Source organism: Tribolium castaneum, chromosome 1 (genome assembly GCF_031307605.1).
Source record: "Tribolium castaneum strain GA2 chromosome 1, icTriCast1.1, whole genome shotgun sequence".
Lineage (NCBI taxonomy): Eukaryota > Metazoa > Arthropoda > Insecta > Coleoptera > Tenebrionidae > Tribolium > Tribolium castaneum.
In genome coordinates, this window is record NC_087394.1 from 5611389 (window position 1) to 5639086 (window position 27698).

Sequence of the window (27698 nt, forward strand, 5' to 3'; positions counted from 1 at the left end):
CCTGTAATTAAAACTCGGTTTTATGGTCGTCGTAGTGGTTCAAGCAGATTTGATGTTATTTATGGACTGCTCTTATTAGATTTATTGAGGTGTGGTGATAGCTGGAATAGGGTTGAATGTTCTTATTGCACATAAATTCTATCAGATTAATTTATTATACATTTTAGGCCGTTTTTTTGGTTTTTTTGATTTCCTGAAAATAATTTTTGGCAAATTACTGGGTTAAATTTTTTGATGGAAAGCTAGTGGGAAAAGCGAATTCTTTATCATTTATCAGGTTTAAACAGTAGTTTATGCAATAGATTATCTCTATGCAGATTTGCGTTCGTTTTTACATAACACCATTTTTCACGGCATTGTTTAATCCCTTATCTAATCAATTCTGTTGTGTTTCCATTTTTCATTGGGTATTACAGCCAGTAATAATATTTTCTCCGCACTTTTCATTAGGGTGCCACTACAATAATAAATCTTCCATTTAGAAATTGTAGTTTTTATTTGGATTTTTCCGTAATCGACACTTGCAGTCACCTTCAATTGCACCTGCCTTAGATCAGGTCATTGTTTTACGAGTCGTTTGAGATCATCCATCACTGTTCACTCGACTTAGAATCACTGCCGTAAAACCAGAAAATACGAGGGTTGGAATAATTTCTTACTCTGTTGCTTTGGCTAAAAATTGGTCGTGTGCCGTTTTTGCGATAAAATCGTGTCGTTTATCAGTGCTGTAGTTGCATTTACCATTAGATGTACCGTTGTAACAGTCCGGCGATTTGAACGGTGCTTTTCCTCTTTGGAAGTTCGGATTAGTGTTCAGGTTCTGACAAATCGATCGCTAAAAATTAGGACGCGTCGTCATTTTGTAAGAGGAGTGTTTCTTTTTCGAGTTTTGACGAAGAGCGTGTTTATTTATTCATGTGAGAGGAAAGTACTAAAAGCTTTCCTGAAATTTTACGCCGAGGGACATGTTATTTAATATTTAGTTTTGGCAGCGAACGTGACACCTGTTTCGATTTGAACTGGGACAGAAAGTTACTCATTTAGGTGTTTTTGATTAAATCGAACCCCTGATTCGTTTGGATTAATTAAAGATTTGATTAATTAACCACAATTAAGTATTTTAACTCAGGGAGAAGGTCAAAAAAGTCAATTTGAATTTTTTTGCAAATTTCGTTCACTAAATGATTTTACAAGATTTGGTCAAAAAACATTAAACTTTTATAGCTTAAGCGCATTTTTCTGAGCAATTGCAACAAAAGGAAACAAAACCACAAAAATTTTCAGTTGAAAAAAATTTGTGACCTTTACATCTTCCTAGCCGAAAATTGGTCGAAATTGATTTAATTTAGCTTATTTTGTACGGTTTAGCTCGCTCTTGAGCAAGAAATTCATTGTAAAAAATTTTGAAAACAAAATTTTGACAGTTTTTTCTATGAGATTTCGCTAGAAATGACTGAGAAAACGTGCAGCTAGTAGTCTAGTTTTTTTCGAGTGTTTTAGAACATTTTCCGACCAGAAACCTATTTCGAAAAATTTCGTTAAAAATAAGCCCTAAAAGTACCACAATAGGCACATTTTTGAGATCAAAACAAAACTTTGTCGATTAGTTTTGCTAACAATGACTGGAAAATTACGAAATTTCACCCGATTTAGCTCGTTTTTGACCAAAATTTATTCAAAAATAGCCAAAAAACTATAAGGTTTTTGTCGAAGAATTTGTCTTTTTTACGCTTTTAAGGCAAGGGAACACTTGTTTGCAGTTATATACTCAGTTTCTTGTGAGAAACAGAGTAAAAGTCGCTAAATTTAGAAAATATTTTACTCGGAACGAAAGGAATTATCTCTCAAAATTCCATGAAAAACAAAATTTCACCAAGTTAGACCAAAAAGTGTTAAAATTTCGCATCTTTTCAATTTTTAAACACGTTTTCGAGATAAAAACAAGTTTTTCTTTGAAAAATTTCACTAAAAGTGGGCAGAAATCAGATTATTTTACTTAGCATTTAAAAAGAGATTCATTTTTGTACAAGAAATTTTTGCAATACAATGCAAAAGTTGTTATTTCTGCTTGTCTCGGACATTTAATAAGTATATTTTAGAGCTAATATCTCTGTTTTTTTTTCGAGATTTTGATAGAAATTATTCTCTTTTTTCTTTTTTTGAAACGTTTTTTCAGTCAGAAACGCGATTATTTCCCAAAATTACGTTAACAACAGACTGAAAATTCACATAATTATACTAAAATTTAATTATTTTAGCTTTCTTTAAGCCTTTTTAAGATAAAAACTAAGTTTTTTTGCTTGTTGTTGAAAAATCACCGAATTAGATCGAAATTGATTTTGTCTTACTTTTTTTAGGTCTAGTTTCAGTTAGAAACTTAAATATTCGCAAAATCTTAGTCAAACCAAAGCGAATGATTAACAAAATAAGCTGAAATAAATTGTAATTTTTGCTTTTTTTGAGTAATGGTTAACACACTAAATTTTTTCTTTCCAAAAATGTCACTAAAACAGGCTGAAAAATTGAATTAATTGAATTGATATAAATTCTATCTTGCTTCAGGCAATTCAATTTGTCTTGAACCTGAAACACGCCTCAAAAATCACAAAAACGAAATAAAACTAAGTATGTTATTTTGCTTGTTTCACTCAACTCGAAATTTCGTTAAGAATATATCAAAAAAATTGATTGATCTTCAATTTGTTCATTAACTCCAACAATTAGTGAGTCGTTTTTAAATAATTTTGTGTCCCGTCCGTCATCAATTTGTATTTCTGTTTCCTGCTCGTATTTCAAATTTTACAAATAAGGCCCCAGTTGCAGGTTGTAAACAGTTTGTGTGATACTAAGTTCCTACAAATAAAAATTCACTTCTAGTGTTAATAAAAACTGATAATAACTTCTAAAAATTTGTCTGTTAAAATGTAATGGTTGACTTATCGATTCTCTTAATAATTAAAAGTTGCGTTTTCTCATTATCTCTCAGCAGCGTGTTTAGTTTTGACGGAAACGATCCATTTCGCTACAATTTCCTGTATATTATCGCAATCTCTTGCCTGACCGCGTATTGCGGTCCGAATAAATAAGCGTTTGTTTTTTCCTATCGGTACTATTTTTAATTGGGTCGTAGGTGTAGTCGTTTTAGTAGTTATCGCGCATTTTTTTATATTCACTGATTAGTGGTTGTCGTTTGATTACAGAAGCTCTCCTTCAGAGCCGCCCGCTTCCGCACATACCTAGTCTACCAGAGACCGACCCCCCAGGAACTCTCAATACCAACACGTTGGGTTCCGGAGGGATCGGTACTTTGTCGGGTTCTTCCGGTTCCGGTGCACCTTCCACGCCCATGTCGCTCGAAACCGCCAACAGATGGACGTCGAAGGAGAATCTCCTGGCACAGGAGGAAGACGATCCCCAACTGTTTGTGGCCTTGTACGACTTCCAGTCGGGCGGCGAGAATCAGCTCAGTCTCAAGAAAGGTATACAGTAATGCAAATTTTTAAAAATTGAAGAAAAAAATTCAATATTCCGCTGAAGATCCGGAAATTATTCGGGAAATTATTATTTACTAAACAATTTTCTCGCGTAAACGCAAGTGCTTCCGTGAAGCAGGAAAATTTTTCTCGCTTGAGGTTAATACAGTATTTTTTTTTTTTTGATGTCATATTTTCCATATGATGTAAGTAAGTGGTTAAATAAAATAAAGACTCAAAAACTTAACAGTTTTGTGATTAAAACGGTTTGCACAATTTAATTTCGTTAAAGTAATATTGTTTCAGTTTGTAATGTTTTTTTTTGACCACTGGCAGGTGGTTTTTTAACATTTCAAACGCATTTTTTTGTAAAACTACTCACTGTAATATTGAGTATCTTATTCGCTATCTTAGCTTGTTCGATATTTTTTCACACAGATCATTTCCGAAAATTCACGAAATTCAATTTATTTCAAACTCACTAGAAGAACATTATCCACTTTTTTGTGTCTTTGAAGTTTAAAAATAACTTGGGCCAAACTCGACATTTTTTTGAGAAAATCTATCCACACAACTTTTATTATTTTTATTATTATTACTATTATCATTGTTATTATTATTATTATTATTATTATTATTTTATACAGGTGAGTCTTCTAAAAGTACTCTATCTCAAAAACAAATAATCACGCAGAGGTCAGCGTTTGCTATTAAATAACAACCTACCTTATTTTTTTTACTTTAAATCTCAACATTTTTTGCTAAACAAAAATATTTTTTTTATTATTTCTAACGACTACTTTTTCCATTTTTAACAACGGTTTTGTTAAAATAATAGTTTGTTAAAATAGTATGAAATAGTGAAGTATTTTGGGTCAAATTTGTTAGTAGGGTTCAGTTGTATTAAAGATTTTAATTTTACACAGAAAACATGTTTTTGTGACCTAATTCACTCTAAAATCACCTACGACGCCGATAGAACTTTTTGATAGCTTTTAAATAGTGTAATTATTGTGTAACATTTTAGTTGCCTTATATATTTTTTTATTTATTTAAGTATTTATTTGTGCACAAATCATTATTTAACTTTAGTTTCTTTCTGAATGTCTCCGAAAATAAATGACTCCGGAAAAAATGCCTTCCTTTCAAAGTAAGTGTCTCCCATCTATTCCGATGGGCCGAGGTGTAAATTTTTTTGTCCATATACGTTCATAATCATAGCCAGATTTTGTTTTAAATTAGCAAAACGTTATAGATTTTTAAGGTTGATTACGTCGGACTTTAACGAAGGTCGAGCCGCATTTCTGATCTATTTTGATGGGCCGATTACGTTGGTGTCAGAATTTTTTGGTAATCGACATTTGGAAAGCCCATTTTTTGCAAACATTACAAATATATATACATTTTTATCAAATTTTTCGGCGATTAATTTAATTATTTAATTTTTTATTCGTCAACGTAATCGACGTTTAAAAAGTAGATGTTGTTTTGTGAAAATATCGCTTTAAAGTTAGTGGTTAGCAACCAATATTTTCATAGATTACGTGGATAGTAAAATATAGTTTGTAATGTTGATTTATTTAAAAACTTTGTGTTAAAATATCTGAAAAAAGTTTAGCAAAGGTAAGTAAAACAACACGTAAACAAAAATAAGAGAGTGAGAGAACACATAGACGTATAAACGTAAAGCGGAGCATAATAAATAAATTGATAGAAATAATAAAATAATGCGGCAAAAGGTAAAAGTACGTAAAGGCGCCAAATTGTAAAAGTAAGAGCACATCCTAATAAAGAAAAAATTTGTTTTGTGAGAAAAAACTCTAGGTGTGACTTTTTAAATTAATGTCATAGAAATTAATGTTGAAGTGCTGTGTGGTCACTAATAAACCAAGTATTTTACTATCCACGTTATCTATGAATTATGTTAAAGTTGATCACATCTTATCTTAATAATAGGTATCAGCAGGTCACAATAACAAAAAACAGTACTTTATATACATCAAATAAACTTCTAATTAAACAAGGTGTACCTCAAGGTAGTATACTAGGACCTTTATTTTTCGTAATTTATATAAACGACTTATTAAACATTTTAACAGTCTCAGACAACAATAGTGCAGTTAACTTTGCTGATGACACAAACATATTAATTTGTGGTGAAAATATGACAGATACAATGAAAGAAGCAAAGATATGCATGAATAAGGTAATAAACTGGACCAAAGAAAATAAATTAGTGTTAAATTTTGAAAAAACCTACAGCATTCATTTTGCAATATGTAATCACAAGAATTCAGAGAAACTGAATAAAATTGTAATATCATCTAAAGAAATTGAATTAATAGAGAAAACTAATTTTCTGGGAATATGCATTGACCATAAGTTAAGCTGGACTAAGCATATAGATAATTTATTAAAAAAATTAAACTCAGTACATTTTACAATACGTGTTTTAAAAAAATACTTTAACATTGAACAACAAATTTTCAATCATTACTAAGCTACGGTATAATATTTTGGGGGCAAAGTGGAAAGATATCAAAAGTATTTGTTGCTCAAAAACAAGTCATGAGAACTATGTTTAACTTAAAATATAATGAAACTTGTAGGAACATCTTTAAAAGCAATAACTTTTTGACAGTAACTGGTTTATACATATATAGATTACTTTTATTTTTCTTTAAACAGAATCTACTATTTAATGTCACTAACGACCACAAGTACAAAACTCGCAAAGTAGACTTAGAGTATCCAAAACACAAACTCACGCTGACGGAAAAAAATTCTCATTATGCAGGAATAAAACTATACAATAGTTTACCTGTGCATCTACGCACACCTTGTAATTTAAATTTATTTAAAAAGAAAATATTTGACTACATTTTTGGTCTCGAACCATATACTTTAAATGAATTCTATAATAGACAGGTTTTTTGACTTGTCTTAAAATTATTTTTATGTTATTGTTATTTCTGTGTACAATACTGACGTTTTTCGTATCAATTTTGTTATTACATTTGTATAAATTGATAGAAATAAATTATTGGTTTTCTACTGATTACGATGGCGTCGGAACGTTTTGTTCGTAGACGCAATCGGCAATCGATGTTTTTTGAAAAGTACTATTATATATATTTGGAAATATTGCTAGTTTTGTTCGTAAATTTAATAGGCGTTTTTTATAGTTTATAGATTTTTTACGGCGATTGCAGCGGTTAAACTTTTGCATATTGATGGAGCGATTACGTCGGTGTCAGACTTTTTTGTCCATAAACGTATTTGGCGTTTGAAAATTGTTGCTTTTTTAAAATATCGTTTTGAAATTGGCGTCATTTTATACATTCCTACGGCGATTACAATGGTGCCTGATTTTTTGCGCTAGCTTCGACAGTTCCGCCGTAATCGGCGTTTTTCTGCGTCCTTCTAAAAATATCATCGAAATCCTATGTCGGTTTTGATTTATTCGTCAAAATTTTTAAATTTTCTCGACTTTAGCATGTAGTTAGTAAGAAATGAATGCAAAAAATTGCTTTTTTTCAGGCGAACAAGTGCGCATCTTGAGTTACAACAAAAGCGGCGAATGGTGCGAGGCCCACTCGACATCGAACCAAATCGGTTGGGTACCGTCAAACTACGTCACTCCGGTAAACTCCCTCGAGAAGCATTCCTGGTACCACGGGCCGATCTCGCGAAACGCCGCCGAATATCTGCTCAGTTCGGGAATAAACGGAAGTTTTTTGGTGCGCGAATCGGAGAGCAGTCCCGGCCAAAGGAGCATATCCTTGCGGTACGAGGGCCGCGTCTACCACTACCGCATCAACGAGGACGCAGAGGGTAAAGTTTTCGTCACAGCTGAGAGCAAATTCAATACATTGGCGGAACTGGTGCATCACCATTCGATGCTAGCCGACGGACTAATAACACAGCTGTTGTATCCCGCGCCCAAACACAACAAACCGACGGTGTTTCCACTGAGTCCAGAGCCGGACGAATGGGAAATTAATCGGACTGATATCGTGATGAGGCATAAACTGGGAGGCGGGCAGTATGGGGATGTGTATGAGGCGGTCTGGAAGAGGTACAACATGACAGTGGCGGTGAAAACGCTCAAAGAGGACACCATGGCTTTGAAGGATTTTCTGGAAGAAGCGGCGATTATGAAAGAGATGAAACACCCGAATCTGGTCCAGTTGATGGGTGTTTGTACGCGGGAACCCCCGTTCTATATCATTACGGAATTTATGAGTAAAGGAAACCTTCTGGATTATCTCCGGAATGGAAACAAGGAGCAAATTAACGCCGTGGTTCTTATGTACATCGCTACACAAATCGCAAGCGGGATGAGTTATCTTGAAAGTAGGAATTTTATTCATCGGGACTTGGCGGCTCGGAATTGTCTTGTCGGGGAGAACCATTTGGTCAAAGTGGCTGATTTTGGATTGGCGCGGTTGATGCGCGACGACACTTACACAGCTCACGCAGGTAAGGTTTTTTTTGAAAGCTTTAGCTTGGTTTGTTGCCTGTCTGCGTCAAATTTAAGAGAGTTTCATCCTAACTGAAATTTTGCATGCATACGTAATTTCCCTAATAAGTTCCCTAAAGTAGTTTAAATAATGTTCTATAGTATTAATAATTATATATAGGAAATAATTCCAAGTGTTGGCACATCTACATATTGTGATATTTTTGATGAATTTTAATTTTTTTAAATTAAAAAAACTGCTAAAATGTGATAGTAAATTTAAAAATAATTATTCTTCGTTTTGATACGGAACGATTACCTGGTATGAAACATAAAAACATAAAAAATAATGAAAACTAAAAAAGTTAACACAATAAGTTTGTAGCTCCAGATTTTTTAAAATATGACTTTAGGAATTCTTTCAACATTCTTCTCGTAATATGCATTTGCTTTTCAATAACGTACCACTGAGTTGGTGCGCCAGTTTTTGAGCACCCTGTATTCACTAAAAGTTTTGAAATTTTTTTTCTGGTGTCTAGTTTGGCATTCTGTACTAAACTAATTATTAAACATTTTATTTGCTTTAAAATATCATTAAGTGAATGTATATTAAGCCCAAACAACTTTTGTTTGTTTGTGGTACAATTCTCCTAATAAAACCTGGGAAACTTAAGAAATCAAATGTTTTCATCAAGATATAGTCTTATGACAATTGAGATAAAAATATGTTAGCCGATTACTGTTGGTTACAATAAAGAAACTGCCACTAATTAGTGCAAAAACAACCAATTAATTTTTCAAAAGTTTTGAATCGAGCTTTTTTGTGGTGTCTTTACATTCATTATTGACATGATTAACAAATTGTTAAATATTTTGTTTGTTTTAAAATATCATCAGGTTAATGAAAATTAAGCCCATATCACTTTTTCTATGTTTGTGTTTAAATTATCCTAACAAACCCTGGGAAGCTTAAGCGATGAACATGGTGAATGTTTCCATCAAGATTTAAAGTCTTGTAAGGAAAACTATTAAGGTTTTTTGAATAAAAATGTGTTATCCGTTTACTACTAGTCTACATTAAGATAAACTGACCCTAATAGTACAAAAGAAGTAGCAGTCTGTAATATTTTTATTGTTGCAAAAATTGCTAAATACTGAATGAATATTTAAAAAACTTGGCGTCCTAATTTTTTTGACTTCAGTATCAAACTTAGGGCTAGTTATTCAACCAATACAAATTGGTTTCATCTATTGGTTAAAAACGTTGTAAACTGTAGTTATAAATATTTATCAATATCTAAAAATTTTAAAAATTATATAAAAAATTCTACCATGCGATTTTCTAAAATTTTGATCTTGTTATCCATGACAGTTGTCCATTACAGAAATAAGATTCCAACATATTTTTTGGCCTCCAGTACTGTAAAACGTGAATGACAGTTGCCCATTCATGAAAGGTAACTTGACCTTTAAACACGATGCTGTAAACTGGTAGCAAACAATTAGGTAAAGTAACCACAAAACACTGGACGATTAGACATGTTTAAGATACAAACCGTGCTTACCATAATTAAGTTCGTATAACGAAATACTTGTTACCTATAATTATTTAATTCAATCGACCATGGTGTATATTTAATTAGTGAAAATATAAATCCCCCCGGAACAGCGCCACCTATACATACGTTTGGGAACCACAAATGTCATTGATTCTATGCATAATATTTTATAAAGAATAATATTAAAAGCTTGTCGGCCAAAAAGTTTTATACAAATCTCATGCGTTAAGTCATTTTACAGCGCTTCAACTAATAAGGCACTCGCCTTTCAGGCTCGTGCCTCAAACAAAGTTGTCGCGCTGTAAAATGTGACTTACCGCATTCGAGTGTAAATAGCTATTTTTATGTTCTGCGGTGAACATTTTAGACATATTGACAGATAAAGCGAATCTTAAGTTATTTACGCAATTCGTTTCACTGCTGGCGAAACTGTCATGGATAACTAGATTTTAAAACTAGTTTTAAAAAATCGCAGTGGTTGGGGGTTATTAAGAGTTAAACCAATCCACTTCCACAGGAACAAAGATATTAACATCTAAAAGTTGCAATATCAATTTTTTCGAACTAGCTGAAATTTTGCATGCTTACGTAATTTCCATGATACTGGGTCGTATTAGTAAAAATACGTATTTATACAGTGGTTTAACGTTTTATTAAATGTATAAGGTTATTTCAATAGAAAACAATCGTTAAATTTTGTATATTAATTATGGAATAAAAAAGGAAATTGTTTGTCTATTACGTGCCATTTAAAAACTTCAAAATTTCTTAATTCAACAGAAGAAAAACTAAAAGAGTTTTGTTAAATACGGAATATTTTTAAAGAATTGTCACCTCCATTTGTTAGTTAATTTAATTTTTTAACACTTTTACTTCAGAAAAGGATGAAATTAAAAAAAAACCTTAAAACACTCAACTGAAACGCCTAGTTTCAGACTTAGAAATAACGTCAATGCGATAATTTTTGAGGATGTAGAGTTTTTGCATTTTTTTTTCGATGTATACACTAATTTTTTGAGATTTGAGCAACATTGTGTGTGATAAAATACATGCTATAATGACTTTTGGAAGAATCAAATTTAAGCAGATTAAAACGAGGTGGTTCCTTATAACATCGGAAATCGATTTAAGTGATCGAAATATTATCTATCTCTACAATAAGTACCTCTTTTTTTTCCTAGTTGCTCCCAAAAAAATGTGTAGAAGGCACATTTTCAACTATAAACGAGAATATAAATCTATTTAATTTTATAAAATCCCAAGAACGCTTGTTTAAATTTTATTGTAGCTGACACCAGAGAGCGTATGTACTCTGAAATTACAATAAACAAAACAAACACTGAAAACTAAAAAATAATCTGGAATTATTTCGTAAGTCTTCTATTAAAAATACTACAGACGAAAGCTTTATTATAATATTAATTTTGGAAATTTAAAATCACATATTATTTAAAAAAAGTATAAAAGAAGCGGTAGATAATTTACATGGTCAAAAGTAGAAGATATTGCATGGATTGAGGAAAAATATTACAATTAAAGTTCAATTTTTCCTGTTCAGAAGAAGCCTTAAAATTAAATAATCAGTACGTTGATTAAAATCAGATTTCTAATTGTAAGATGTATTTGTTTTTAATATTGTTTTTTTATGTTTTATGTATTGGTTATTTTTATTTATATCTTTATTTATTGCGTCTGAATAAATGTTTGTTAGTTTCTGCTTGATTGCATTTTTTTCTTTGGTTACCTAATGTTATGTAGTTATCAAAAACAAAAGTTACTAATTCGAAATACTGTTATACCGGGTGTGTTAGTTTAGTATGCGCCCTCTTGTAACTTTTTTTATGTATAATAAACCATTTCTAAATAAATTGAAAAAAAACCTCTTGCGTTGAATCATCAATTTACGTTTATGATAACATGACTCATGATGAAATTTTTTTGCACCATATAATATTTTTTATAATATATTACAACATGACAAAACAAAATAGATTATTTTAGATAAAACAACTAGATATGATAACGAAAATTATTATTGCAGTTTCATTTTCTTTGTGTCCATTGTGGTGCAAATGACTTATCCGTTACCATGACAACTCGTACAAAAGTTAATGCCAAGAGACACTGTTATTTATTAATTTTAGAAAAAGTACTATTTTTTGACACTCCCCGTAGATTAAAATAATGTTCAACTTTTCTTGATTTAAATAACTAGTCATCTTTTAATTAAACTAGCACCATGAATATGAAAAATAATACCAGGAAATTATTTAGGAGTATAATACAGGGTGCTCAAAAACTGGCGCACCAACTCAGTGGTACGTTATTGAGAAGCATGTGTAGATCACGGGAAAAATCTTGAAAAAATTCCTAATGTTATATTTTAAAAAATCTGGAGCTACAAACTTATTGTGTTAACTTCTTTAGTTTTCATTATTTTTTTATGTTTTTATGTTTCATACCAGGTAATCGTTCCGGTAACAAAACGATGAATAATTATTTTAAGATTTACTATCAGATTTTAGCAGTTTTTTTAATTTAAAAAAATTAAAATTTATCCAAAAAATCACAATGTCTAGATGTGCCAACACTGGGAATTATTTCCTAGGAAACCGTTTCAAAAATAATTTACTTTTATTGTCACTCAAATTCTATTGCGATCATGACTGTTAGACAACGTTGCCACATATTATTTATCTAAAATCCGTTATTTATCAATAACTTTAATACAAAGAATTTTTTTACTATTTTTACCTTTATATGTAATCAGTTCTCTACCACACACCATTGAATTGGTGCGCCAGTTTTTGAGCATGCTGTATATAACCCTTATATTTTTATATTTTTCCCTTTGCTTTTCTCTGATTTATCGAAAAGTCAAGTTAAACTTAACCGCTAATCACCCAGGTGCCAAATTCCCCATCAAATGGACCGCTCCCGAAGGCCTCGCTTACAATAAATTCTCGACGAAATCGGACGTTTGGGCTTTCGGGATTTTATTATGGGAAATTGCAACGTACGGAATGTCCCCATACCCTGGAGTAGATTTAACCGACGTCTACCACATGCTGGAGAAAGGGTACAGGATGGAATGTCCACCCGGATGCCCTCCAAAAATTTACGAATTGATGCGACAGTGTTGGCAATGGCACACCAAAGATCGGCCTACATTCAAGGAAATACACAATTCGCTTGAAAACATGTTTCAGGAATCGAGCATCACCGAAGGTGGGTTTGTGCGAAAGAAAGAGTCAATTTTTGGTTATTTTCCTGTGTGTTTGCAGAGGTCGAGAAACAGTTGCAAGGAAATGAAAGTGCGATGCCTTTAGGGACGCCACATATGTCTTATAAAAAATCGCATTCGGGGAGCACGGGGAATATTCATGGACTGGTCGGAGTCACCGATCAATCGGCGGCAGGTGAGAGGTTTTCGGGGTTAGAGTTAATTAAGTGTGAACACAAAAACATGAAAAGGTTGCTGTTTTGCCGAAAATTAAAGCTAATGGAGAAAATTCAATATTTCTCGATTAAAATATCACGCTATCATTTAAATTTATAATTAGATAATTGTAACTAAAACGGTATGTTGAGGAAAATTTTTTGTGGCTCCTGGCGACCCGTACTTATAACCGAGATAAAACCTTCCAATATAACCGCCAATTCCCAAATGTGACGCTTTTATAAGTAAACTGTTTGTTAACTTCTTTATCTAACATTTATCTACGCGTGGTTATATTTCGGTTATATAATTTCCTTTACATTTCGCTTATATTTCGATTATGCTTAGTGATCTAACCATTGTATTGCCTTTATATAATTTTTGCCTAAAGTTTATTTAAAAAAACTCAGTAGATTTTAATACAATCTAAAATTTTAAATATTTAGAATAAATAAATTGGTGCTTCTATCCAGCCTCTTTGGAGTGGACAGCAAATATTGTTCAGTGTTTTCTTGATTCCTTGTTGAAAAATTCCAAAAGAATTTTTAGGAATGACTTCTGCAAGAAAATGTTCGATGACCAGAACTAACATAGAACTACTTATGTTAAGACCGAAGATGCTGTAGGAATAATAGGAAAGGTGCAATGTCATCTTTCAGCAATACTTCTAACGTAGTCAGTGTTATCTTTTTCCTCCAAAGAACAAGAGTTTGTCAAACTGTTAACAAATTACAGTTATCAGGAACTAAAGTATTACTATTTTCAAAAACGTATTGTTCACTGTTTTCTTCATTGTTTCCTCAACTTTAGACAAATTCTCCGAACCCAGCTTGACATTGAAGTATTAAAGGGTCAGCAGGTAGAAAGTGAGAAAACATTCATTCTTAGAATAATTTTCTTTGGTTTTGACAAATTCATTTTTTTTTGTGGTCAAAACTAAAATACATTTAGGAAAGCTTTTTCAGCTTTCAGTTAAGAATAAATTCAAATTGTACTCTACTTACATGATAAACAATAAATATAGATGACGATTCACGTGGTTGCAACACGTAGAAGTAAAGAAAAAGCAAAAATCACTGTTGAATGCATTTTACGACCAACAAACTAGATAATTTTCAACCATATAACCGAAAATTTCTTAGATCACTTATTTTGTTTTGTAATTATTATTATAAAATGCTGGCAAATATTAAACATAACTGCAACATAACCATGCTTAGATCACGATATATAAACTAAATCTAGCATACGCTATATTGTATTACATACATGGCAGTTATATAACCGTCACATAACCTTTGCTGTATACGCTAGACATAACCATGGTTAGAACACTGATATATAACCTAAATCTAGCTTGGGCCATATTGCTTAAGAAACATAACGGTTATCTAACCGTAATATAACCATGGTTACAGACGCTAAACATAACCATGGTTAGTTAACCGTTATATAAGCTGAGTCTAACATAATCAATGGTTAGATTTGTGTATTGCGGTTATAAAACGTTATATAACCGAAAGATAACTCTAACTAAAGGCTAACCGTAAATTTAAGACGCGACCCAGCTCTGGTACGACGTGGAGCAAAAACTTGGTAAACGTTTTGAAAAATAAAATGGTACAGCGTAACTTGGAAAGTGATTAACAGCTATCATAAAGTCACAATTGTGACGGTAATGAAAGTTTATCCCTGTGGTCGGTCGCTTTACCTATTGCTTTGAGTAAAATGTAGAAATATTACAAAAATTGAAGAATGACGAAAGGGGGCAATAAAATTTAAAGTTAATCTTACAAGTTTGATCGCAGACTTACATAAGATGGCAAAACGCTTTCGAAACAACCGTCTGCCTTGTAATTGATGTAAACATGAAAATTGCTAGATAGAAAAAACGGGAAAACGTGGAAAAAAGTTAAAAAAGATAAGACTTTTGGGAATAAAATTGTGCAGTTGATTTTGAGTTTAATTTTCTCCTTTCGTCATTCATATCAAAAAGCTCCATTGGAGTAAACTTTACAAAAAATGAAGTATGAAATTACGCTCTTCTCGCTAGAATTATTTAGACTTATTTAAAAAGTTATTGACTTCTAAAAATTGACCAAATATTAAGCATAATGTTTTCGTAAATATTAAACAATATTTAACAAAATATTTAAAATGGTGTTTTATACACAAAATTCACTGTTCTTTTTAACTCTAAAATCAAATTTGAAATTTGAAATTTTTTCCCTATTGAAAACCGAAAGTGAGGTTTCAAATCCGAATTTTAGTAACTTGGACCATTTTTTTCAAAATTATTTTTATTTTAAAAAATAGCTTAAAGTAAATAGAATTTACACTATAAGTCGCAAAATGGGATCTCTTTTCGTTTAGGAGATATAGTACTTAATGTACTCAAAAGAGCGTAATTTCTTGCTCAAACCGGCCGATCACGTACATTAAGTATTGTATCTCCTAAAGGGATAGAGATACCATTTTGCGACTTATGGTGTAAAATCTAGATATTACAAGCTATTTTTTAAAATAAAAATAAATTAAAAAAAAATGGTCCAAGTTACTAAAATTCGGATTTGAAACTTCACTTCCGGTTTCTACACGAAAAAAATTTCAAATTCCAAATCTGATTTCAGAATCAGAAAGAACAGAGAATTTTCTAAATAAAGCACTATTTTAAATATTTTGGTATGCATCAGTTTTTTGAATAAAAGCTTCCAAAAATTTCGTCAAAATTTTAGAAGTCAATATCTTTACAAATAAGTGTCATACAAAAAAATCATTATGTATTTACAATCATGCTTTCCAGGAGAACAATTATCCAAAATATAACCGAATTTCAAGAAGTCAAATTTTTGTTGTTATCCGCTTTTCGTAAAATGCCCCATTTATTAATTTTGGGACAATCAGAATCAGTGTGTCCATAATTTGCGTGCTTATTTTACTAATATATTTTATTTTTATAAATACCGCATCTAGGTACACATTTTTTTCAATTTTTTTGTAGAATTTTTTTATCGGTATAAACTTATTCCTTATATTTTTTTAAATTAAAAGACAGTGAAGCAACAAAACATGTTATTATACCTCATAAACCTCCCAAATAAAGAATTTGTAATTGCAAAGTTTCCACAATTAAGGAGTAACTTATAGTTATTGTCCCTTTTTTTTTAATTAATACGGTGGCAAGCAAAAAATTTCGGACATTTTTGACATTTCGTTAATAAAAACCTGTGTAATTCCCTATTCTTTTAACAATAAACCGCCAAAAGTGCCCGAAATTTATTTTTTGCTCGTACTTGAAACATTTATAGTATTAATAATTGTAAAAGTAACTGAACTTTTATTTTTCTAACAGCAAAAAAAAAAGTTGAGATCTCAAAACATAACTATTCAATCTTAATTTTTTTTAGTATAAACTAAGAGTACTGCCAGCAGTCGTTTAGCCAACGGCTTTTTATAATGATAAATATTTCTTTAATTTTTTTCAACATTTAACGATATATAGGTAAATCACTTATTTCCAAACATTAAGATTCCGTATATCCATAATAATCTTTGTGTTTATAATTATTATTATTATTGTAAAAATATGTATAAAAATTCTAATAATATTTATGTAATAATATGCCTTTTTGCCTGCACTTAATCGTAAACTTAAGAGAAACTCACAGGACCTCGATCAACTTTTACATAAATTAACTCAACAAAAATAGTAAAGAATTTGTAATTGCAAATTTTTTTAACAAAGAAGTAACTGTGATAAATCACAAAAAATGCTAAGTTATAATAATTGTAATTGATAAGATTATGACCAGTTGTGATTGTTATAATTTTATTAAATAAAATGATCTGGCAACTTCCATAAAAAATTTCAGCCACTGAAACTTATGAGGATAAGCCATCCGAACATGTTATTTCTGATTAATCGCAACTACAAATTTAGGAGCATTGCAGTAAACATTACTTTTATTCCAATAGACATTTTTTATTTTTACTAGAATTTTGCTTGCTTTACTAAAAATTTGCAAATTTTTACTGTAAAGGACAGATAATACACTGCTCGTTCATTAGAGATAACCTTTAAACTATTTGTCAAAAAATAAATAATATTTTTTTATGGATTTCCGAAACCAAACTGTTGTAATCTATAGTTTTAAAAAGTTAAAAAAATATTTTTTTAAACAAAAAAATATAGATTTCACTTTATCCTTTTTGAATCATCCACAACTGATTATTACCGAATTTCCACTGTTTTTTGCGCATTTAATTCACAGTAACTTATTTAATGACAACTGGCAAAATTGGTTCTGATTTCGTATTAATTTCAAAATTTTTCATTCGAATCAGAGTTGGCGATCAACGAAAAAATGTTATTAAACTTGCTATCGTTCGTTCGTGCTTTAAACAGTATCGATTGTCAGTCGCTTTCGTTAGCACATTATTTTATAAATAAATATTAAATGTGTTTGTGTTCGAATTCAGTGGATCATTACCAAAATATTCGAATAAAAAGTGAAACTAGTTAATTATAATATAACACAACGCTCGGTTTATATTTTCCGGTCTGATTAAGTATTCATGTAGTGAGCATGGTAATAATGAGTTTGTTTTTATAGATAACATGAGCGTAACATCAAAATTGTCAACATTTACGGGCGGTTCTAAAAACAATTTGGTTCAAATGCGACGCACCACCAACAAGAGGGGTAAACAAGCACCAGCTCCGCCAAAACGTACAAGGTAATTTGTTTGCATGTCGCACCTGTATTTACTTTTCGAATGCACATACTAACCCTAACAAATTGTGTGGTGATTTAATTCGTTTGCAGCTTGCTGTCTTCTTGCAGTTCGTTCCGGGATAGCACCTTTGACGATCAGGGACAAGGAGACAATGCGGGGGACGATGGATCTGATTTAAACGGTATTGGAAATATTTTTTTGACCCATTTTTGAAATATTAACTATGCAATCGATCACTGTGAGTTTTGGGCGCTTTTTCGAATCTCTGTGTGCCTTAAGAGTACAAAAAATAGCATTTGGTGCGATTCATGCAAAAATTGCAAAATTTTGAAATTGTAGAAGCTAAATAATGACTAATATTGAAGATAAACAAAGCGAAAAACGTTTAAGCCTACAATAATTTGAAAATTCGGAAAAATGTTCAATTGTTCGAAAAACTTTTAGTTTTTAAAATTCTTTTTTTTCAGTTTCATTTGGACATTATTGTTATTAGCATATTTAGTGGTCTGTATTCGGAATACAATAAAATAAAAATTTAAAAAATTACATCTTTACAGATATTCTCTAAAACAGTATTTTGTATTTTCGTTTAAGCAAGTTTTTGTTATAAACAGTTGTAGCGAAAAACAAAAAATTGCAAAATTTTGAAATTGTAGGAGCCAAATAATGACTTAGCAATTCACTAATATTGAAGATAAACAAAAGCGAAAAACGTTTAAGACTCCAATATTTTGAAAATTCGGAAAAATGTTTAATTGTTCTGTTTTTAAAATCTTTTTTTTTCAGTTTTATTTGGACATTATTGTTATTAGCATATTTAGTGTTCTGTATTCAGAATACAATAAAATAAAAACTAAAAAAAAATCACATCTTTACAGATTTTCTCTAAAACAGTATTTTGTATTTTCTTTTAAGCAAGTTTCTGTTATAAACAGTTGTAGCGGAAAACAAAAAATTGCAAAATTTTGAAATTGTAGGAGCCAAATAATGACTTAGCAATTCACTAATATTGAAGATAAACAAAGCGAAAAACGTTTAAGACTCCAATATTTTGAAAATTCGGAAAAATGTTTAATTGTTCGGTTTTTAAAATCCTTTTTTTTCAGTTTTATTTGGATGTTATTGTTATTAGCATATTAGTGGTCTGTATTCGGAATACAATAAAATAAAAATTTAAAAAATTACATCTTTACAGATTTTCTCTAAAACAGTATTTTGTATTTTCTTTTAAGCAAGTTTCTGTTATAAACAGATGTAGCGAAACTGATCAAAATTAATAAAATCTGATGTACCTGCAAAAATATTTTCAAATTTTTAAAACATCGATAAATCTGTGAAATATTGCCCAAATATAAAATCTTTCCGAAATGATTGCGGTTATTTTTTTAATGAACTCGAAAAATTCGCTTTCAAGTGGACTGAAATCAATTAATCCAGTTTTATCAAACATCAAGTGGTTTGTAATTCGGAAATCACAACACGATGTTGTAAATTTCGGTTTCCGGAAAAAGATTAATATTGTAAAATTTTGAATTACCTAGTTAATAAAATTATATTATGATAACTAGTTTACGGGGCTTAAAATTATGTGGGAAATTTAGTAAATAACCGAACCGAGAATTCCGAATCTGAAAAATTTTTCCATAAAAATTAATTAATTACTGCAGGTATTAACATAATAAAATGAAAGAAAGTAAAAGAAATTGTGATATCTTATAAATTAATGAGCTTATGTTTATATTTCTATCTATTCTCAGCCAAAGAGCATCTGACAACTTTTAAACTAAAAAGCGAAACAAAATATTCTAAAAAGCGACAGAGTATTTTTCAATATCGATCTTTGCGAACTAGCTGAAATTTTGCATGCTTACGTAATTTCCATATCACTGGGTCGTATTAATAAAAATAAGTATGTACACAGTGGTTTAACATGCTATTAAATATAGAATTAATTAAATAATTAATTTTGTAAATTAATTATGTAATAAAAAAGGAATTGTTTATCTATTACGTCCCAAAAAAAACTTCCAAATTCTTAATTTAACAGAAGATAAACAAGAAGAATTTCGTTAAATATGGAATTCTCGTATCGACAGAATGGACAGACAATATTTGATAATAAAATGACGTATAAGATTTTTTTGCAAAAGATTTTTCACTGAATTGGAAAGTAAGTAAAATATACTGTTTTGTCGCGTCAAACATTTTTTAGAATTCGTGCAATTTCAAATTGTTTTCCGTAGCGAAGTGTCATCTCACGACTTTTTAACAAATTAAATATTGGTTATTTTTGAGATAAAATTTAAGTTCTTGTGAAAAATTGTATTCGCTAATAATGGCAATAAAAACGCTCTAATTTAGAAGTTTTTCTAAATATTCGGTCGAAATGACGAAAATACTGCTAGAAATGATTCAATAATTATTACAAATCAATTTTCATCGACTTCTTGAAGTTACTAATGAAGGTCTTAAAACCGGTAACATATTGCGGATTCACTGTTACCAGAATTCAGGGATAATCATCAAACTTACAAGACTTTTTCTAGAGATTTTTTGTAATAGAAAGCTTCAGAATTATATTTCACGAATTGTCCAAATCTTAAACGATTTTTCGGCATTGTCATTTAATAAAAAACGATAGAAATGTTTTTCTTCAACGTGACATGACTGTAAAATACTTCAAAAACGTTTTACGAATTACAAGAAATTTGAGAAAAAGAGTTAATGTCTATCCTGCAAAGCAGATATTTTCTCCAGCTGTTACAACTTCTTTAAAATAATACCAATTTCTCTTTAGCTTGACCGAAATTCAAAAATCAAAATTCCTTAACCATAAATTTAACGGACTTTTAAAAAGTGCATAGTGTTATTTACCTTGCCGAAAGGTGCCGAAAGTTATATTATGTTGTGGACAGGCTTACCTGAAAAAAAAACAAAGTAAGTAATAGTGTTTTATGTTATAAGGACGAAAAACGACATCTTTTGGACGAGCAGCAGTTTTTCGTCCGTAAATTATACCTACATAATTTTTTATTGCAAGAACTTTACATACTACAAAATTAAATAAAAAAATGATTAAGTTGTGGTAGAGTTGCTTCCGCAAAAATTAAAAGAAGTTTATGTAAGGGCATATCAAGGAAAATAATAATCGAAGTAAAAAATTTTGCTGTCGAAATATTTTTTCGATTTTGGACGAAAAAGACCGCTACCTAGTAACCATGGTTTTTAACATACCGAGAAATTTTATGATACAATCGAATACAAAAATTATTTCAAGTTGAACTGTCACAAAAGTCACAGTACAGCCAATCTAGGTAAAATGCAACCTGACCCTGAAATTTCAAAATGATTTTAGTAATGTTAAGTTTTTTCTAAATACACGATTCGGTTTCTATTTAAGAGTTTTTGAGAGAAGATAATCAATAATCACTGTCTTTAATAATTAAAACCTGTCTCAATAAATTTTTAGAGCTATTTTCACACACGAGTTTTTTTGTCCCGTCCGTCCTAAATTTATATTTCTTTCTGTATTTCTGTATTTTTTTCTTTATTCTTTATTTTTTTCTGTATTCTTTTTTTGGCTCGTATTTCAAATTTTAAAAGTGTGGCTTTAATATGATTTTTTGTACCTTTATACTTTTTGATGTCCGATCCGTTATCGCAAACATAATATGTTGTTCTAATTTCTTACGCTTTTAAACAAAACCAATAATTTTTAATTTCCACTGTTTAATTTTAATATTTTTAAAGACTTTAATAATTAAAACCTGTCTCAATAAATTTTTTAGAGCTATTTTCACACACAAAATTTTTTTGTACCGTCCGTCATAAATTTGTATTTCTGTATTTTTTTCTGTATTCTTTTTTTTTGGCACGTATTTCAAATTTTAAAAGTGCGGTTTTAATATTATTTTTTTACCTTTATAATTTTTGATGTCCGGTCCGTTATCGCAAACATAATATGTTGTTCTAATTTCTTACGTTTTTAAACATAACCAATAATTTTTAATTTCCACTGTTTAATTTTAATATTTTTAAAGTCTTTAATAATTAAAACTTGTCTCAATAAATTTTTTAGAGCTATTTTCACACACAAGATTTTTTTGTCCCGTCCGTCATAAATTTGTATTTCTTTCTGTATTTTTTTCTTTATTCTTTATTATTTTTTTCTGTATTATTTTCTTTTGGGCTCGTATTTCAAATTTTAGAAGTGTGGCTCTAATATTACTTTTTTATTTTTATAATTTTCTTACGACTTTAAACAAAACCAAGAATCTTTAATTTCCACTGTTTAATTTTAATATTTTTAAAGACTTTAATAATGAAAACCTGTCTCAACAAATTTTTTAGAGCTATTTTCACATACAAGATTTTTTTGTCTCGTCCGTCATAAATTTGTACTTCTTTCTGTATTTCTGTATTTTTTTTTCTTCATTCTTCATTATTTTTTTCTGTATTCTTTTTTTGAGCTCGTATTTTAAATTTTAAAAGTGTGTATTTAATATTATTTTTTTACCTTTATAATTTTTGATGTCCGGTCCGTTATCGCAAACATAATATGTTGTTCTAATTTCTTACGTTTTTAAACATAACCAATAATTTTTAATTTCCACTGTTTAATTTTAATATTTTTAAAGTCTTTAATAATTAAAACTTGTCTCAATAAATTTTTTAGAGCTATTTTCACACACAAGATTTTTTTGTCCCGTCCGTCATAAATTTGTATTTCTTTCTGTATTTTTTTCTTTATTCTTTATTATTTTTTTCTGTATTATTTTCTTTTGGGCTCGTATTTCAAATTTTAGAAGTGTGGCTCTAATATTACTTTTTTATTTTTATAATTTTCTTACGACTTTAAACAAAACCAAGAATCTTTAATTTCCACTGTTTAATTTTAATATTTTTAAAGTCTTTAATAATTAAAACCTGTTTCAACAAATTTTTTAGAGCTATTTTCACATACAAGATTTTTTTGTCCCGTCCGTTATAAATTTGTATTTCTTTCTGTGTTTCTGTTTTTTTTCTTTAATCTTTATTATTTTTTCTGTATTCTTTTTTTGGGCTCGTATTTCAAGTTTTAAAAGTGTAGCTCTAATTGTAGATTGCAAAAAATTTGACTGGTACCTGTGCTGGTACTAAGTTCCTCAAAAGAAAAAAAATCACTTCTACTGATACTGTTCGTAAAAACTGAAAATAAAATCTAAAAATAGTGCAAATTGTCCGTTAAAATGGAATGGCTAAATACTGAAAGGTTGATAACACTAATCAATGAAATTATAGCCCATCTCAGTTCTTAGTAGAAAATGGGAACAGCGCATTTGCATTTTTTCGGGTGAAATTGAGCACAAATTGAAAGTTTCTATATAAGAAAATAATTCTGTGTTACAGAGAATCCTAACGACAAATTTATAGCCAAGAGAAGTCACGAATTCAAAAGAAATAATAATTTTGAAAATTCATATTTTTTATACTATTTTAAAAACTATCCATCAAAGAAGCTTTTTCTAGGGGGCTTGTTTTCAATCATTGTCAAAACTGTCATTTATTAATCAATTTCTACAATTATTTTATTTTCTTGTGATGCATTCACAATCTTTTTTCGATCCAGGTTTAACCCGTGAACTCCAAAACCTAACCGCCAGCACAAAAGGCGACAGCGAAAGCGACCTCCAAGACCAAACCCCCGACACGGACGATTCCGGTGCCCACTCCTACCCGGAAGTCTCATCCGTAAGCAACCTAGGTTGCACCACCGGTTCATTCAAACGAGCCCCCATTATGGGCAACAGGGGCTTGGAACAGAGAGGGAAAAAGACTAAGACAAAAGACGTAACCCCTGCTGTACGCCAGCCCCCAATGAAATAATTTCCAAATCATTTAACTGTGTTTTAGGTCCAAGTGGCGGCTCTCGAAGTCCAAAACGTGCGAAAAGCAATCAGTCGTTATGGCACTCTTCCGAAAGGCGCCCGAATCGGCGCATATCTTGAATCTTTAAAACAGAGCGGAATGTCAACCAATGAAGACACACCCGAACCGACGGAAACCACCCCCAGGTCTCTATCACCACGGACCAACATTCGGACCCAACCCCAAATGATCCGGAGCAACTCTTCCGGAGGTGTCACCACTTTCCACGCAACCCATCCTCCAAGCTCCCCCACGTCCTCGAAGTTATCCCGCACCCGGAACATCTCGCGGAACAACACCGGAGACGTCCGGAGCAGTCTCCGGACTTTCCGGGCGGCTCAAAACAACACTTTCCGGGGCGGCAGTCCCTCCAGGTCCGTGCAACCGACGTTGGCCGACCTGGAGTTTCCGCCGCCTCCCACCGATTTGCCGCCACCGCCTGAAGAATTCGACGGGCCGATTGATGTGCCCGATGGTGTCGTGATGGCCGATTTGAGGAAGAAAGTGATTCCGATTTCGCCGCTTACGACGAAGAGAACAGTCGGGAGGAGTGAGGAGTTGAGTAATGAGAATAGTGATGTTTGTACGCTGCAGCCTTCGGTGGAGGAGGCGAGTTCGAGGTTTGGTGTGAGTTTGAAGAAGAGAGAGCCGTCGACTGACAGTTGCAATAGCTTTAAAGATAATAAGGAGGATGGGAAGGAGAAGAGTCCTCAACGAACTAGTCTTAGTTTAACGAGTCCGAGTCAAGATGGAAAGAGTCCGATGAGTATTGATTCGGATGTGCCGGCGGTTGGGTCGCCGTTGGAACCGTTGCCGCCGCCTCCGAGTTTTCCCGATCTTGGTGAGTAATATCGTGAAAGTTTGAAGAGAAAAAAAAAGAAAGTCAAGTGATTTTTATTAGTGGATCGGTTTTTATTTCAACCCAGTCTTTTACAGTTCTTCTACAGTTTGTTTAAAATATTGTTTGGAAAATTAATAGCCCAGTCAAATTAGAAAAATCGGTGGAAAAAATTACTAGAGAATGGAGTTTTTTTAAAGCTTTCTTTACACTTGAGTCCCCGAGTATTTCAAATTTTAAAAGTGCGGCTTTAATATTATTTTTTTACCTTTATAATTTTTGATGTCCGGTCCGTTATCGCAAACATAATATGTTGTTCTAATTTCTTACGTTTTTAAATAAAGCTAAGAATTTTTAATTTCCACTTCTAATTTTAATATTTTTAAAGTCTAATAATTAAAACCTGTCTCAATAATTTTTTTAGAGCTATTTTCACACACGAGTTTTTTTGTTCCGTCCGTCATAAATTTGTATTTGTTTCTGTATTTCTGTATTTTTTTCTTTATTCTTTATTATTTTCTTCTGTATTCTTTTTTTTGGCTCGTATTTCAAATTTTAAAAGTGTGGCTTTAATATTACTTTTTTTACCTTTATAATATTTGATGTCCGGTCCGTTATCGCAAACATAATATGTTGTTCTTATTTCTTACGTTTTTAAACAAACCCAAGAATTTTTCATTTCCACTGTTTAATTTTTATATTTTTAAAGTCTTTAATAATGTAAACCTGTCTCAATAAATTTTTTAGACCTATTTTCACACACAAGATTTTTTTGTCCCGTCCGTCGTAAATTTGAATTTCTTTCTGTGTTTCTGTATTTTTTTCTGTATTCTTTTTCTTTGGCTCGTGTTTCAAATTTTAAAAGTGCGGCTTTAATATCATTTTTTTACCTTTATAATTTTTGTTTCCCCGTCCGTAATCGCAAACATAATATGTTGTTTTTATTTCTTACGTTTTTAAAAAAAATCAAGAATTCTTAATTTCCACTATTTAATTTTAATATATTTAAAGTCTTTAATAATTAAAACCTGTCTCAAAAAATTTTTTAGAGCTATTTTCACACACGAGTTTTTTTGTCCCGTCCGTCATAAATTTGTATTTCTTTCTGTATTTCTGTATTGATTCGGATGTGCCGGCGGTTGGGTCGCCGTTGGAACGGTTGCCGCCGCCTCCGAGTTTTCCCGATCTTGGTGAGTCAAAGTTGTAATATCGTGAAAGTTTGAAAAGAGAAAAAAAAAAGAAAGCCAAGTGATTTTTATTAGTGGATCGGTTTTTATTTCAACCCAGTCTTTTACAGTTCTTCTACAGTTTGTTTAAAATATTGTTTGGAAAATTAATAGCCCAGTCAAATTAGAAAAATCGGTGGAAAAAATTACTAGAGAGATGGAGTTTTTTTTAAAGCTTTCTTTACACTTGGGTCCCTGAGGCGAGCTCGTCGAGGGGGAGGGGGTTAAAGCAGTCTTTTTTTGTTTTTTTTTGCTTATATCTCGGAAACTGTTCGTCCTATCAATTTTTTTCTTCTTACCAAAATTAAAACTGATAAAATTTCCTACAAAATAGTTAAATGCATTTTTTTGTGGGACTAACCATAAGCTAGTTATAGGGCAGGAAAGAAACAATCGTTTAACAAAATGTGCTTTAAAAGAAAATGTCTTGTGACTTGAAAATCTGATAATAAACTGAATTTATGGGGTCCAACACTTCATTACTGTAGAAAGGGGGGGGACATGGGGGTCACAGAAGTCTTCAGAGTCGTTTTTAGATGCTGCATTTCCGTCTTAGTCTCAAACATTGAAAACTGAATTACAGTCTTGTTTAGTAAAATATTAATAGAGATGATTTAATATAGATGTTTTGAATAAATCTTATAATAAACTGTACAGGCTGACCCAGGGGTGCGTAATCGGTCTATAACTTTTTTATTATTTAAAATATTGCGATTCTGTTTTGTTATCTTATAGATCGACTTAAAATCCATAAACTAAAAATATTTTTATTGTACACAGGGTGTTGTATACAGGCTGGTGAACCAAAATTATATTTTTTTAATGGATTTTTTTTAATGGTTTTTATAGCAAATTTACAATATTTTTTAAAGTGTTCAAAAAAAATAACAAATATATTTTTTATTTATTTTATTAATAATTCTTGATGAGTGAAATTCTTTTATGTAACAAGTAATAATTAGATTACTTGTGTAATTAGTCACATTAGTCAAAAAATTAATTACCATTTGATTATCAGATTCTAGGCTAACAAATTGTCTTGTATTAAAATATAATTTTTTGAAAAATCTCGAAAAACATTTTAAATTTGCTAAGCAAGCCCTATACCGTTAGAAAGCTTATCAAAAATTATATCGATACATTTAATAAAATACAGGGTGTTCCATTTGAAAAAAATGAGTTATTCAACTTTTTGCGTTTTGGCACACCCTGTATATTATCTTCGTGCTTTAACTAAAAGTCGTCTATTTGCTAAAAATAAAAGATATTCTGAATTTTTCTGTTGCAAATTTATCGGAAAATATTCATAAGCGACTTTGCAGTGATTTTTCAAAAATTGGTATTTTTTATAACGAAAAGTTGAATAATTCCGAAACGAAAAGAGATACCCCTATAATAATTTATATAAAGTTACAATATTTTTGTGCGTACAATCTAATTATGCAAAATATATAGGGTGTTCCATTTAAAAAAATATAACTTTGATGCACCACCCTGTATACAACACCTTGTGCATAATAAAAATATTTTTAGTTTGTGGACTTTAAGTCGCTCTATCGGATAATAAAAACAGAATGGTCATATTTCAAATAGCAAAAAAGTTATCGACCGATTACACACCGCTCTGTCACCCTGTATACAGATTGTCCCAAAAAAGTATGACGTCAAAATCATTTTTTTAATGGCATGCTATTATTTTTTTGTTTTTTTTTTTTCAAGTGGATTTAGGAATTACTTAAAAAAGTAAAAAAAAAACGCTTTTACACCTTTAGCTTTAAAACTTAATAAAAACCAGAAGCTACATTTTTTAATGACATGATTAATAGGTACATGTTGAACAAAGTCAGAGACTTATTAATTAAGTTTGATTGACCTGAATTACTACAGGGGGTTTACATTTGACTTTTAAACTTTTTAAACTTTGGAGCCTTTTATTTTGCTTATTTTAAATGACAACCCCTGTTTATTTTTATACCGTTCGATGGGGAATTAGAAATTATTACAATTCTAACGTAAATCTTACCAAATTCCGAGTTATTGTTAAAACTTGTTTTATC

The 27698-nt window shown here is 30.9% G+C and overlaps 1 protein-coding gene across 4 annotated transcripts in view; it reads left to right on the plus strand.

Annotated features, from left to right (window-relative positions):
* Nucleotides 1-27698, plus strand: part of Abl (Abl tyrosine kinase) — a 68290-nt gene that overhangs the window by 29099 nt on the left and 11493 nt on the right. Inside the window, exons 2-10 of one of the 4 annotated variants that reach the window (XM_064359229.1) lie at nucleotides 3201-3479; nucleotides 7014-7955; nucleotides 12402-12722; nucleotides 12779-12913; nucleotides 17547-17670; nucleotides 17760-17851; nucleotides 23279-23511; nucleotides 23563-24197; nucleotides 24249-24418. In XM_064359229.1, the coding sequence (XP_064215299.1) occupies nucleotides 3201-3479; nucleotides 7014-7955; nucleotides 12402-12722; nucleotides 12779-12913; nucleotides 17547-17670; nucleotides 17760-17851; nucleotides 23279-23511; nucleotides 23563-24197; nucleotides 24249-24418 (2931 nt within the window). Of the gene's footprint in view, nucleotides 1-3200; nucleotides 3480-7013; nucleotides 7956-12401; nucleotides 12723-12778; nucleotides 12914-17546; nucleotides 17671-17759; nucleotides 17852-23278; nucleotides 23512-23562; nucleotides 24419-27698 lie in introns of all 4 variants that reach the window. The other 3 variants (XM_015978580.2, XM_015978581.2, XM_015978583.2) reach the window with 3 other exon arrangements.